Here is a 13,698-nt window from a genome sequence, read left to right as displayed (position 1 = left end):
TCTGGCAGATTTACAAACCAATAAGCATCACATCAATGATCTTTTTTTTTTTTTTTACCTAATATCTGGCTTTTATTTTTTTCTTAAAGAAATACTATTAGTTTAAAAAAGAGAGTTCCAAGAAATTTAAAAGGATTCCCAGCAATGATTATTTCTGAGATCTATCAGATTTGAAACATAATTATAAAAAGCTAAAACCAAAGTATACATTCCTACTTTTTCCTTTTAAAAAAAATTCAGACGATGTGTCACATCAAGAAAGTTCAGCAGGTTACCGGGGCCGCCGCCTTAGTCATCCTCGGAATCACTGTCCCTCCTGGTGGGGATGGAGTATTGCACGGAGGAAAGCAGCACATCTTCTATGAGTTTCTTAGGGTTTTCCTCCAGGCTTGTCTTGATTGCTCCAGACTCAGACAATTTCCACTCCAACTCGTCCATTGTCAGGTTCGTGCCACCAAACACCAGAGGTCCAATAAATTCAGCCTTGATATCACCTTCAAGGCACACACACGTCGTGGGCAGATTCCTATCAGGATAACTGGGTATGCAGGTTGTTGAAATGGCTTTGATAAATTTGACATCAGGAAACCTCCTGGCAAGTCCACTGAAGTGCTGATTTATCAGAGAACAGAGGGGAATCCCTTGTTTGTAAAGGTGCAGGATGACCCACAAGCCCTCACCAGCTTTGTTAACTTTTTTTTTGTGCGGTATGCGGGCCTTTCACTGTTGTGGCCTCTCCCATTGCGGAGCACAGGCTCCAGACGCGCAGGCTCAGCGGCCATGGCTCACAGGCCCAGCTGCTCCGCGGCATGTGGGATCTTCCCGGACAGGGGCACGAACCCGTGTTCCCTGCATCAGCGGGCAGACTCTCAACCACTGTGCCACCAGGGAAGCCCCCGTTGACTTCTTGAACATAATCGTTTCCTGAGATTTCCAAAACTTCTCCAAATTTATTCTTCAGTTGGGTTGCTTTCCACTCGGCCAGTCTCTGCTGCCTGTACTTTTCAATCGCACGTTCATCTTCCTCACTAAATTCCTCTTCGTTATCCTCCAGTTCTTCCAAAGTCATGTCTTCATACGTTTTCACAATGGACTGCTGAAGGACCCGCTCTTCTGCCTCCTTCTCCAGATCTTTCAAACTTCCCCCGGAGGGCAAGATGCCTCTTTTGCGTAAGATGTCTTTCCGCTCGGTGTCTGCGTTGGAGTCCTGCATTTTCTCACGAGTCGCTCGATCCCAGCCGGCAGCCGCCACTCTGCCCCTCAGCTTTCCTCCGCGCATGCGCGCAGCCGCCGACCCGCTTCTTCCCAATTATCTTTTTATTGTACACACCCTGGTGAATTTTTATTCCAAGAGACATAGCTCTTTTGAATTTAATATAAGAGTCAGCCAAGCAAATAAAGTTGGGCAGGATAAGCCGTAGATTTTTGAAGTGTGAGGTGTTTTCCACTTACATGAAAATAGACAAGTGGACCTCACTTTATAAATAGCTTTAGTTTGGCTACACATGACAACAGTTTTCCAAAGAGTAGTTCCAGGAGGCGATTTGCAGAGGAAGGAATGTGACTAAGTAGTCTGGTTCCGGATGTGTAGGTGGACAGCAGTGACACAGAAGGCTTCTGACTGGCCCTGAAGGACTACCTAGTGTAATGTACCAATCCAACGACCGGATTCTAAGATCACCTAGCAAATGGACCATTTCAAAGGCAAACTCCCCTGACATGCTTTGCTGAAAATATCAATAGCTTGTTTTTGCCTAAGCTTCAGCCATACTAGAATATAAAAGGATGAGATTAAACTCCACATAAGGAGTAGGAAAAAGAAAACTGAAAATGAAGAAACTTAAAAGAATGAAGAATGAAAAAAAAAAGATTTCACGAACCTCAATTAGGATAAAGAGTGAGCCTAAAAGAAGAAGCGTAGAGTAGTTTAGAAAGAACTGTTTAAATCTCAAGTAGGCCTTGGGCTTATAGCTCTTTAGTAAAGAACAATGCAACCCTGGCAGCAGAAAGCTCAAAATGACCTCATGGGCCTCTCGGATTACTCCATGATTCAAGAGTCATGTGTGTCTGGTGTGTGTCCACCAAGGCTGGAGCGCACGTGATGGGACAACCAGCAAAGAATTTCCTGGTACCACATGTGAGTTAGGCAGAGCATGTTTGAAGATAATGATCCTCTATTTTTAAAATGTGAGATTTAATGTGCCTCCTAATCCTACTTTGGAAGTCTGCTTCTTTATTCATACCAGCATGTTTATTTTAATTTTGGTATAGTTTAGAAAAATGACAATATTCCAAGGAAATAAAGAAAGAAAAGATTGAGTCAGAAGAGTTTCTGTTCATTTGCTGAAGCTTCTGGAGAGGAAAACAGGAATAGAGTTAGTGATTCATGTAGGCAAATAATACTTGATTAGCATAAAAGTGGTGTTTTTTTCCAAATAATGTCAAGATGCCTTTTGTACTAAACAACTCCACAGGGCAACTTGACATTTCCTTAGTGGCCTGTAGGTTAATTCACACTCTCCTTGGTCACCAGGAAAGTAGGATCAAGTAGGGGCTATGCTCTGCCTTTCTGTGTAACCCCCTACATACCTATAGTGGCATTCCAACCACTTCCTGTATCCAGTTTTATCTCCCTCCAAACTTTTCTTCACCTTGCAACCAGAGTGTTCTTTCAAAAATGCAAACCTAATAAATGCCAAAGGCATGATCATGAAAGAAATAATTGATAAGCTGGACTTTATTAAACTTTAAAACTTTGGTTCTACAAGAGATAACTGCAAAAACAAAAATGAGAAGACAAGACACAGACTGGGAGAAAATATTTTGCAAAAGACATCTTATAAAGGACAATCATCCCAAATAACTCTTAACGCAAAAGGAACTCTTAAAATTCAACAAAAATAAAACAAACAATCTGATTTAAACATGGACCAAAATCCTGAACAGATACCTCACCAAAGAAGATATACAGATGGCAAATCAGCATATGAAAAGATGCTCGACATCATCCGTCATCAGGGAAAGGCAAATTAAAACCACGAGATACCACCACACAACTATGAAAAAGACCAAAACCCAAAACATTGACAACACCAAATGCTGGGGAGGATGTGATGCAAGACCTCTCATTCACTGCTGGTGGGAACACAAAATAGTACAAAAACTTTATAAATTAGTTTGGCAGTTTCTTACAAAACTAAACATACTCTTATCATACAATCCAGCTCCTTGGTATTTATCCAAAGAAGTTGAAAACATGTCCACACAAAAACTGCACATGGATGTTCACAGCAGCTTTATTCATAATTGCCAAAACTTGGAAGCAATCAAGAAGTCCTTCATCTGAATGGATAAACTGTGGTACATCCAGACAATGGAATATTACTCAGCTTTAAAAAGAAATGAGCTATCTAGTCATGGGAAGACATGAAAAAACTTTAAACGCACACATTACTAAGTGAAAGAGGCCAATGTGAAAATGCTGCATACTATATTATTCCAACTACATGACATTCTGAAAAGGCAAAACTATACAGACAGTAAAAATATCAGTGTGTGTCAGGTTAGGGGTGGGGGAGAGAAGAATAGGTAGAACACAAAGAATTTTTAGGGCAGTGAAAATATTCTGTATGATAACATAATGTTGTATACATGTCATTATACATTTGTCCAAACCCATAAAACCTACAACACCAAGAGTGTACCTTAATGTTAACTATGGACTTAGGGTGAATATAATGTGTTCATGTAGGTTCATCAGTCATAACAAATGTACCACTCTGGAGGGAGGATGTTGATAATATGGGAAGCTATACATATACCCACTGCTGTAGCAGCCAGGGATACATAGGAAATCTCTGTACCTTTCTGATAAACTTTGCTGTGAACCTAAAACGTCTCTAAAAAATAAATAAATAAAACTTTAATAACAACAACAAAAATTGCAAACCTAATCAGATCACCCATTGCTAGCTTAATAAAATGACTTTTCCATGACTCTTAGCATGAAATCCACTATATGTAACATGATTTAGGTCTAAGACCTACTTCCTCAGGCTCACACTGTCCTTCTCTGTGCAGTGTGCCTCAAACTCACCTTTTTGTCCCTCAGATTTCATCATAATTTTAAATATGTATTTGTCCAAGAATGTGTTATTTTAATATATGTGTTTGCCGCCAGTCTTAAGATCCATGATAATAAAGATCATATATTCCTATTTATTAAACTACTTGGAAGCAGAACAAAAATTTGATCCTAGGTTTCCTGCCTTCAACACCATTGCACTTTTCACTCCACCTTCTCTCCTTAAGTTTCTCTATCTCAATTCCGAAACATTGTGACTCTCAAGACATACTATCCAGATGAATTTCCCCAGGTTCTCAGCCCTCTTTTTTATTTACCCTGATTTTCTCACTTTTTCACCAAGCAGGCTATTCCCCACCTCCCTATCATTGCCCATGATCCTCCCATAACTTGGAACATTGTGGATTTTCCAAGGTTAACCTGACACTTCACTTCTCTTCCAAGCCTTCATTGTTCTCTTCTCTGAATTTTTATAGCACATTTGCTCAATTTGACACAGCACTACATTAGAGTTTTGCATAAATATTTATTATTCTAACTTTTCATCTCTATTGGAAGCTACTTAACGATGGAATCCATGAAGTCTCACGCTTCTGTACACCCCACTGCTCCTAGCACAGTGCTGAGTAGTACATGATTGGCTGATTTCATGAGAAGCCTTTCCAGAGGTGACCCAGCTCTTATCAGGTCACATCCCGAGGGGCAAAGCTTCCTAAATCTCAGACAAATCTTCTGCCTCCCTAAAAAATATTTTTCTTTTCACACTACATTGTCCATGTGAATTCCCCCTGAGTTCAAAAGAGAAGACACAATCAGCATGCTGGGCTTTCCGGGGTTTCTTCTGAGCAAAACCTTTCTGGATTTTGAGCTCCATAGTATATCTTGCCGAGAGGTCAAATAATAGAAAAAAGAGAAGAAACGACATTGTTAAGGAATCTGACAAAATTTTACATATGCCAGCTGTGAAAACAGTACATGCTGACTTTTAAGGGATATACATCTGAGTACACTCCTTGGAATGGTGCTGGATCATCACGATAATACAACTTCATGACTGGTTCAAATGTATCTTAAGTGTCTGTTCTATAGATTTTTAAAAATATAACTCAAGTTCCTCTAGTTCTCATCAACAATGATAATGTAGTCTCCAAATGATTATCTCCATAAGAATTATTCTTATAGAAAAGTATCTTAAATTTCTTCCTTTTTCCCCAACAATAAATAGACTAACAGTTCAAAACCTCAAGGGTCTGGCTGCAATTATTTGGGCCTTGAGTACCACTATACTGAAGAAGATTCATGTTACTGTCATCTACTTGAATGGCATAAATATTTATACATACACACACACACACACACATATATATATATATATATATATATATATATATATATATATAAAAAATAACCAAGCATGAATTTCCTGGATAGGAACAATACCACCAAGAAAAGCAACAACAGCAGCAGTTATCATTTACTGAGCACACCAATATTCAGACCTTTTAAGTAAAGCCTTTTTCATCCTTACAGATATGCAAGAAAGTAGAGGTATTATTCTCCCCAATTTTACTGTTATGCAGACAGATTCGAAGGATTCAAACAGGAAAAAAAAGCAGAATTTGAATACTCAAAATCCAGTACCCTTTCTACCATAAAAAGCGTGCAACTGATAGCTCTTGAAAATTCAGAAAGCTTTTAAAGACCGAACGGGTATACTGAGGGTTTTACATTCAGTCCCCAAACTTCAACATAATGTAGAACATGCCACAATATATGTTGCAATTACACGAAGGAAGTTGAAGTTACTTTACTGTAAGAATTTTTTTCTCTTGTAATCACGATAATAATTGACATATTTTTATGCCAACTGACAGAATCTATGCAGAGGCAATTTAGAATGCATTTAGCATAGGAATTTGGTTTTGTTCTTTTTAACTTGTTATTAACCTGTTACATCTGATCTTCCCAGGGTGGGGTGGGGGGGTGGGGGGGTAGGAGGGATGGGCAGGGGAAGATTATACAATTCTACCCTATTGACCTCAGGAGTAGCTATGTTATTTCCTAAGGCAATGAAATGTGAACAGAACTGTCATTGGTTACTTTTGGCTGGAGGCTTTGAGAATCAGCATATGCTTTGCCATCCTCATTTTCCCCCTTAGCCATAAGACCACCAGTGTTCTAGACTGTAGCTGATCCATCCGCCTGGGTCCTCAATTAGAGCCACAGCCAACCCTCAATGGACACGGAGCATGAGTCACATAAAAACCTTTGTGGTTCTAAGCCACGGAGATAGTGTGCCTGTTTGTTGTCACAGTATAACCTAGCCCATTTTAACAGATACATCTGTTAATTACTCTTTCTACCAATTCCCATTGTATTTGATCTCTGGTGCAATAATACTGCATAGTAATAACTCCAAAACTCAGCACCTTATAACAACAGGTTCTCATTTCTCACTCATGGGTCTGAAGGTTAGCTGTAGCTCTCTGTTCTTAGTTGCGATATTCTTGACCCACAAGATTGTGGGTTGGCTTCAAAGATCATTCTACATGTCTCACTCTAGAATCAGTACCTACTTGAGGTACCTTATTCTCATAGCACATGGTAGAAACACAAGAAGCTATGAAAACAATACAAGTAAATTTAAACCCTCTGCTTGTACCACACCACTAAAAAGCATGTTCTGTGACTAAGTCCAAATTCAATGACTACTCCACAGGGAGGTACTGCAAGGTAGCATGGTACAGAGAAAGATTGAAAATTGAAATCAATTGTCCAACTTAACCGCAGCCCACCCACTTGATCAAAAATATTCACTCTCTCATACAGGAAAAACTCACCCCTCCAAGACATCCCAAAACGTCTTGATAACAACATTAGGCATGAAGTCCCAGATCTTATGATCTAGATTGGATCCATGTGTAGTTGCTCTTGATCTAAACAACCGTGAACCTATAAAGATAAGTTATTTGCCCCCCACCCTTCCATATAGCCATCATAAATGGTGGGATAGAGACAGGATAACTGCAGTAAGCACCACCATTTCAAAAGGGGAAGAATGAAAGGCAATAGCAGTCACTGGTCTATAGATATTCTAAATCACTCTGGACAGAACGCCCTACCGTGGGATAGAAAATCTCTCAGTTAGGCCCAAGTCCTGTTTCTTAGGAGAAACTTTCCAGTTCATTGTTTTCCTTGGCTACTAGCTCCATTCTTTGGGATGTTCTCCCTCTTCTTTGGCCGTTTACGGAGAGGTCATTGGAGAATATGCCATCATTGGTTGATGAGTCTCTTTCTCCACCAGTTTCCTGTCTGTAGAAAGCTAGAGGATCAAAAGGTCTTTCTAAGCCTTAAACTGTCACTCTCTCTTTTAATCCATGCTAATGATACTTTGCAGCTCTCTCAAAAACTTTTTTCGCCTCTTGGTCTTGACCTATCAGACTGCACTCAACTCCATCTGGCAAAATTCTTTTTGAGATATGACTCTTTCTCTAGACTCCACAAAGGCAGTGGCCATGATTTCATATAGATGTGAGTGGTGTATTCAAAGGGAAGGAAACAGCTGAAGAACACAAAGGAAGCTAGCAAGTTTTAAGTCAGATGTATCAAGCAACCTGACCTCTGTTTTTCAAAACTAATCTGAATCCTTACCTTTTACTGGGAGAATGTAATCTTTTAATATGATTATAACTTTAATGTGATTACGACTATATGCTTTAATATATTTGGTCTTGTTCCTTCTATCTTGTTTTATTTTTTTAATAAGCCATGCCTCTGTTTGCTTCTCATGTACCTTTCTTGCTGTTGTAGAATTGGTTAAATTTTCTCATTTCATTCTTTTCCTTTAGTGATTTGAGAGATATACATATTATGTTCGGTCTTCCAATATTTCTTCTTACATCTGTAATGTGAGTGTTCAAACATTCTATCAATGAATAGCTCCTGACACAGTACCTGAAAAATAGTATGTGCCAAACATATCCTTGTTTAAGTAATTATGACTACAATTATCATCATTATTTCTTGTACTCCACATTATTCCCTTGTATTGTTTTTCTTTCACTTTGCTTAACCTTTTAGTACTTCTTTTAGAATGTTTCTGCGGTTAGTAAACATTCTGAGGCTTTGTAAATCTTAAAAATATATAAATTTCAAATTCCTATCCCTGTAAATTGTAAACTAGCTTAAGGATGTATAGAATTATGAATCTAAAATTATTTTCCCTATAAACTCTAAAGGTATTTCTTCACTCCCTTCTAGCCTCCAACGTTGCCAATGAGAAGACTAATGTTAATCTGATTTCCATGTCTCGTAAGAAATATAGTCTTTTACTCTCAGAATCTTTAGAATTGTATGTTTTTCCTTAGTTTTGAAATTTCACCACAGTTTATCTATTTGCACGTGGGTCTTTTTTCTTTCATCTAGCTTGGCACTCACAGGCCAACTGAAGGCTCATGTCTATCTTGACCACTAGAAATTTTTTTTCTATCATTCCTTCAATTATTTTTCATTCATAGTTTCATTATAGAAACTTCTATAACACTGATATTTAAACTTCGGCTTATCTCTTAACTTTTCTTTCATAGATTCCATCTATTTGTTATTTTATGCTATATTTTAGAATTATTTTTGCTTAATCTTGCAGCTCATTAATTCATGCTTGAGTTATATATACCTGCTATTAAATTTATTCAATTATTTTCCTTTTTTAAAAAATAAATTTATTTATTTATTTTTGGCTGCGTTGGGTTTTCATAGCTATGTGCGGGCTTTCCCTAGTTGCGGTGAGCGGGGGCTACTCTTCATTGCAGAGCATGGGCTCTAGGCATGCAGGCTTCAGTAGTTGTGGCACACAGGCTCACTAGTTATGGCTCACGGGCTCTAGAATGCAGGCTCAGTAGTTGTGGTGCACGGGCTTAGTTGCTCCGCAGCATGTGGTATCTTCCCAGACCAGGGCTCGAACCTGTGTCCCCTGCATTGGCAGGTGGATTCTTAACCACTGTGCCACCAGGGAAGTTCTCAATTATTATTCAATTATATTGTTTTTTATCTCCAAGATGTCTTTTTATCTCCAAGATATAGCCTCTCATCCCACTGGGAATATTATTTATACTTATTCAAAGCCTTTTCCTGCATGCTTCATTGGCTTTTTTTCAGGTGTTATGTTTATTCAGTTCACTGTCACTAATGCCTGATGATTTCGTTGTACGCCTATGACTGCATATTTACCGTGGTTCTTCCCCCATGGGAAAGGAGTAGGACAAGCTACCCAACCAGGGAGTACCAGCAAATCATTTTACAGGAGTAAGGGCTTTCTATCCTACCTGGGTATCATAAGCCACCAAGGGCCAGCCCTCCTCTCTGACCTAAATCCTCATACTCACTATGCTGAGAAAAATATCAGTGGCTTGGAACTCTGGAATTGGTTGTGGAGCAATTCACCAGCTTGTGTCAGTTTGACACCCCAACCAACTGCTTTGATTCTTCTCAGGGACCTCTCTGACCCTTGGATCCAATGTCCTTAAAGTGTAGCGGTCCCCTAGAGAGCTCCCCATATATGTTGCACTATCCTCTTGTGCACTTGGAGGGCTATAGTTTCCTCAGTCAACTGATTTCATGTGTTTAATTATAGTCATTCTCTTTATTTTACAATGTTATTATGGACTTATTATTTTTAAATATTTAAATATTTTCTCTGTTTAAGGATTGGAGGTGGAAGGAAAAATAGGAGCATGTGCTCATTTTTCCATCTTGATCTAATCTCCTCTGCAGTCTCATTTAGTTTACACTACTAGCATATTAATTTTATTAATTGTCTTTAACAGATTGTACTAAGATAAACTTGAGATCCACCCAGGTCAAAATAACACAAATTATGAATCAGCAGAGTTTAAATGGCTGAGGTTTTACTGCTGATTATTGAGGCTTTGTCTATACAACACCCAAACAAAACTGTCAACTCAAGGGAAAAACAAAATCAGTTGAGCTCATTTTGAGACAATGCTTTGATTTCAAATAGTTGCAATGGTGTCATGTAGACACAGACTGGGTTGTACTTGACCTATGAAGTAACTGGAGCAATTAGAGATTATGTGATGTTGTTCAGATAACACAGCCAAGTAGCCATTTGGTCAAGAATAGCCCCCTATGAGTACTTGCCCTCTGAAAATCCTTTTGGATTTCTTCTTCAGCTCATTCAATCAATTTATGGCTTTTGGGGGAGAGCCAAGAAAATGCATCATGCACCACCCTGTGAACTAAGGAACATTTAGTTCACATACCCTCCAGCTCTTGCACTAACAAGCAGCAGTAACACCATAGCAGAAATTATCTCCAATCGCATTAATTCTCCTTAATACATAACATGTGGCCAGGCAATGTGACCCTTCCAAAGCTGTGTTTTCTAGAACACTGTGCTTATTAAACTCCTCTCTAAGAACATATTATGAATAATCAATGACAATCTGCTTCTCATCCCCCCTTAAAAAAATGTTCAAAATGCAGAATACCATCTTAGCCAGAAATGCCTCTCCATTTTTAAACTATTACACAAAGAAGAGTTTTTATTATGTGTGCTCATATCTTCAGTTTTGATGCTAAAAAGTAAGAAACTATTTGAAAAATAATGCTTCTGGTCTGGTGTAGTGGACATCTGCAGTTTCAACACCTGGGCTAGAGGCAGAATCTCAGCATGGACGGAAAGGGAATATCCTCAGAGTCAATTAGATACTTCAGAATTTTTGATGAAAAGAAGCAATTCCTTCAATAACAAAGGCTGTTATTCTTCTTTCAAAGAACAGCATGAAAGCAATTCTTTTCACAGAGAATCTGGCCATATTGCTGTCATACCCACAAAATCTATTATTATCCAGTATCCAAAGAAGAGATCTCCTTACCCACCAATAGTAAAAAGATACATGGATTCCATCTACAAAGGTTTTCAAATTAGAAATGATTTATTCAGAGGAAACAAAGGAAGGATTTTGGAATGAAAGAGAGCACATTTCAGAGAAATGAGACAGATCTATACCACATGGGATGAGCCCAGTGGCACTAATAGCATCAAGCTTGTTTGCTATAGGGAGAGCATGTTGCTACCCAACAGGACAGCAAAGCCAGGGAAAAATGTCAGAATGTTGTTTTATGGACACTTTTTAAAAAATGCTCATATATTGAAACTTTAATCAAGTCTTATAGCCTAATTTTCTCATTTGTATCCCTGTGTGGCAATAAAAAAACGTGTGAACTAAACCTCTTTTTTTGTATGTTATCAGCAGCATGAGTTTGCACAGACACATGCTCCAATTTGAAATTATTTTCCTTTTGTGAATGAACACCAACAGTCTGACTGGAAACCCATTTACTTTTAGTGTTAAACCCACTGGGGAGGGGCCGTGCCTAATTGAGTGGTAAACTGTACCCTCTATATTGATATACAATACAGGAAAAAGAAAGGAAAATGTGAACCAGCTTCTCTCAGCACTTAAGTCCCTCATATAAGTTAAGCAACTTTGTAAGTTCAGTCCTACAGACATATATTCCATTGTCTACCAGATCTACCAGAAAAATGCTAAGCTTTAAATGTAGAGAACAAACGTACGGACACCAAGGGGGGAAAGTGGCGGGCGGGCGGCGGGGTGGGTGGTGGGATGCATTGGCAGATTGGGATTGACATGTATACACTAATATGTATAAAATGGATAACTAATAAGAACCTGCTGCATAAAAAAAATAAATAAAATAAAATTCAATAAATAAATAAAAGTAAAAATAAAATAAAAGTACCTATATCTTCATAAGTGTTAAGGCTACATATACGGCTATCCAAGTTACCCATTGATTAAGATAGTAATAGTGGAATCTATAATCAGCAAATTGTATTCAACATTCATGTGCCCAGAAATTCTAACTTCAAATTTTTTCTTAACATCTCCTAATGATCCCTCATGGAAGATGAAATGGTGGTGTATTACTGTTCCTTCTTAAACCTGGCCTTCTCCAGTCCATTATTTTTCTATTCACTCAAATTGCTTCTTCACGTGAAAGTTTCCTTTGAAGTTCACATTTATTCCTATGCCTAGACAACTGATGGCACAGCTCCTGGGTCTACAAGTGCTTACAGCTGATAACACCTGTACTTCACAGAATCTAATAATATTCTCAGCTAAAGTCAAATAGCCACAATAATCTCTAGGTAACAACCTTCTTTTGTCAGCCTCCAAACATATACAGATGTTATGACAAACACATATATATGTTAGATTTATATTTTGATACCAAATTTATGTCAGTTTCCATTTTCCTCAGTGCTTAATCTAGTAAGTTATTTTTAGCGGTAAGTTATTTATTAATAAAGACCTTGCTGCTGCTATGGCCACTCCTATATAGGAGGAAATCTGGTGCTTAGGGGTTTCAGGAAAAAGCCCCTAAATGGCACTCGAATGTCCGACATTCATCCAAAGACATAAAACTCAAATTGAAATGAATACCAAAATGGGCAAATAAACATATCAAGCATAATATGTATAAGTAATATAAGTAATACCTACAGATTATGTCTCTTTGTATGACAGCAGGTAAAATCACCACCATTTTATCACTTAGGAAAAAGGGAATGAGATTTAAGAATTGGTCAACACGAAAAAAGATGTACAGAGGTACATTGAGAGACCAGAGATCAAGAGGAATGAGAGAAACAGAGAAAATAGGAAGAAAGAGTCCATGAAAAAACCTGGCCTACAGGTGAGTTTTTCTCTAAATTGGCTAAGTCCACTATGGTATCTGGACACCACTTGGCAGACACAGCAGACAGCTGCAGCCCTCTTCTCAATTTTTAAAATACACTAGATTAACAACAGATTTTAACACTCAGCTGGGGACACTGTTTCCAGCGTATATTTTTATTATCATTATTCATTAAATTCTATGAGAAAATGCAAGGGAGAAGGCCTACTTTGTTTTGATGAGTATTATTCTAATGATTATTTGAAGTTACTTGTCCCTAGCTAGGCTACTTCCAAAGTCATTCTTTATACATTTTTCAACACTAAAGAAAAGCAACTACATTTAGCTCCATGACTGCCTTAGACTCTGGTGTATATATTCTTATCTAATAGGTGTATTTAGATTATTGACTAACCACATTTTTTTTTTTTTTTTTTTTGCGGTACGCGGGCCTCTCACTGTTGTGGCCTCTCCCGTTGTGGAGCACAGGCTCCGGACGCGCAGGCTCAGCGGCCATGGCTCACGGGCCCAGCCGCTCCGCGGCATGTGGGATCTTCCCGGACCGGGGCACGAACCCGTGTCCCCTGCATCGGCAGGCAGACTCTCAACCACTGCACCACCAGAGGAGCCCGACTAACCACATTTTACTACAAGTCTTCATTTTAAAAGGTAAAACACAGATATGGTTTCCCCAAGCCAAACCCGAGCAGCATACTGGTTGTAGTCAGATCAGTCCTCAGGGCATACAATGCTGACAGAACTGACAATTGTAAAGCTTCCAGTGAGGGTGCTTTTCTCTAATGTGTGTGTTTTCCAAGCTAACAGAAAGATAATACAAGATATGTGCAAACTACTTCATTGTGTATGAATGTATCTCAAAACACAGGGAC

The 13,698-nt window shown here is 38.6% G+C and overlaps 1 protein-coding gene across 1 annotated transcript; it reads right to left on the bottom strand.

Annotated features, from left to right (window-relative positions):
- Positions 1-288: 288 nt before the first annotated feature.
- On the bottom strand, positions 289-1,213 carry LOC101318771 (phosducin-like protein 3). Its single transcript, XM_019928080.1, has 2 exons — positions 895-1,213; positions 289-683 (listed from the first exon to the last, which is right to left on the bottom strand). Exons 1-2 carry the CDS (start codon positions 1,211-1,213, stop codon positions 289-291), a joined length of 714 nt encoding a protein of 237 aa, XP_019783639.1.
- Positions 1,214-13,698: the final 12,485 nt, after the last annotated feature.

This window comes from Tursiops truncatus, chromosome 5 (assembly GCF_011762595.2).
Source record: "Tursiops truncatus isolate mTurTru1 chromosome 5, mTurTru1.mat.Y, whole genome shotgun sequence".
Taxonomy (NCBI): Eukaryota; Metazoa; Chordata; class Mammalia; order Artiodactyla; family Delphinidae; genus Tursiops; species Tursiops truncatus.
Note: the sequence above shows the minus strand (reverse complement) of the source record. Positions and strands in the feature narration are given on the sequence as shown.

Excerpts from the sequence above, each read along its gene's own strand:
- LOC101318771 (XM_019928080.1), bottom strand. The coding sequence starts at position 1,213 with ATGCAGGACTCCAACGCAGACACCGAGCGGAAAGACATCTTACGCAAA. Across the intron at positions 684-894 it reads TGTTCAAGAAGTCAACGGGG|CTGGTGAGGGCTTGTGGGTC; the intron begins GCTTCCCTGGTG and ends AAGTTAACAAAG.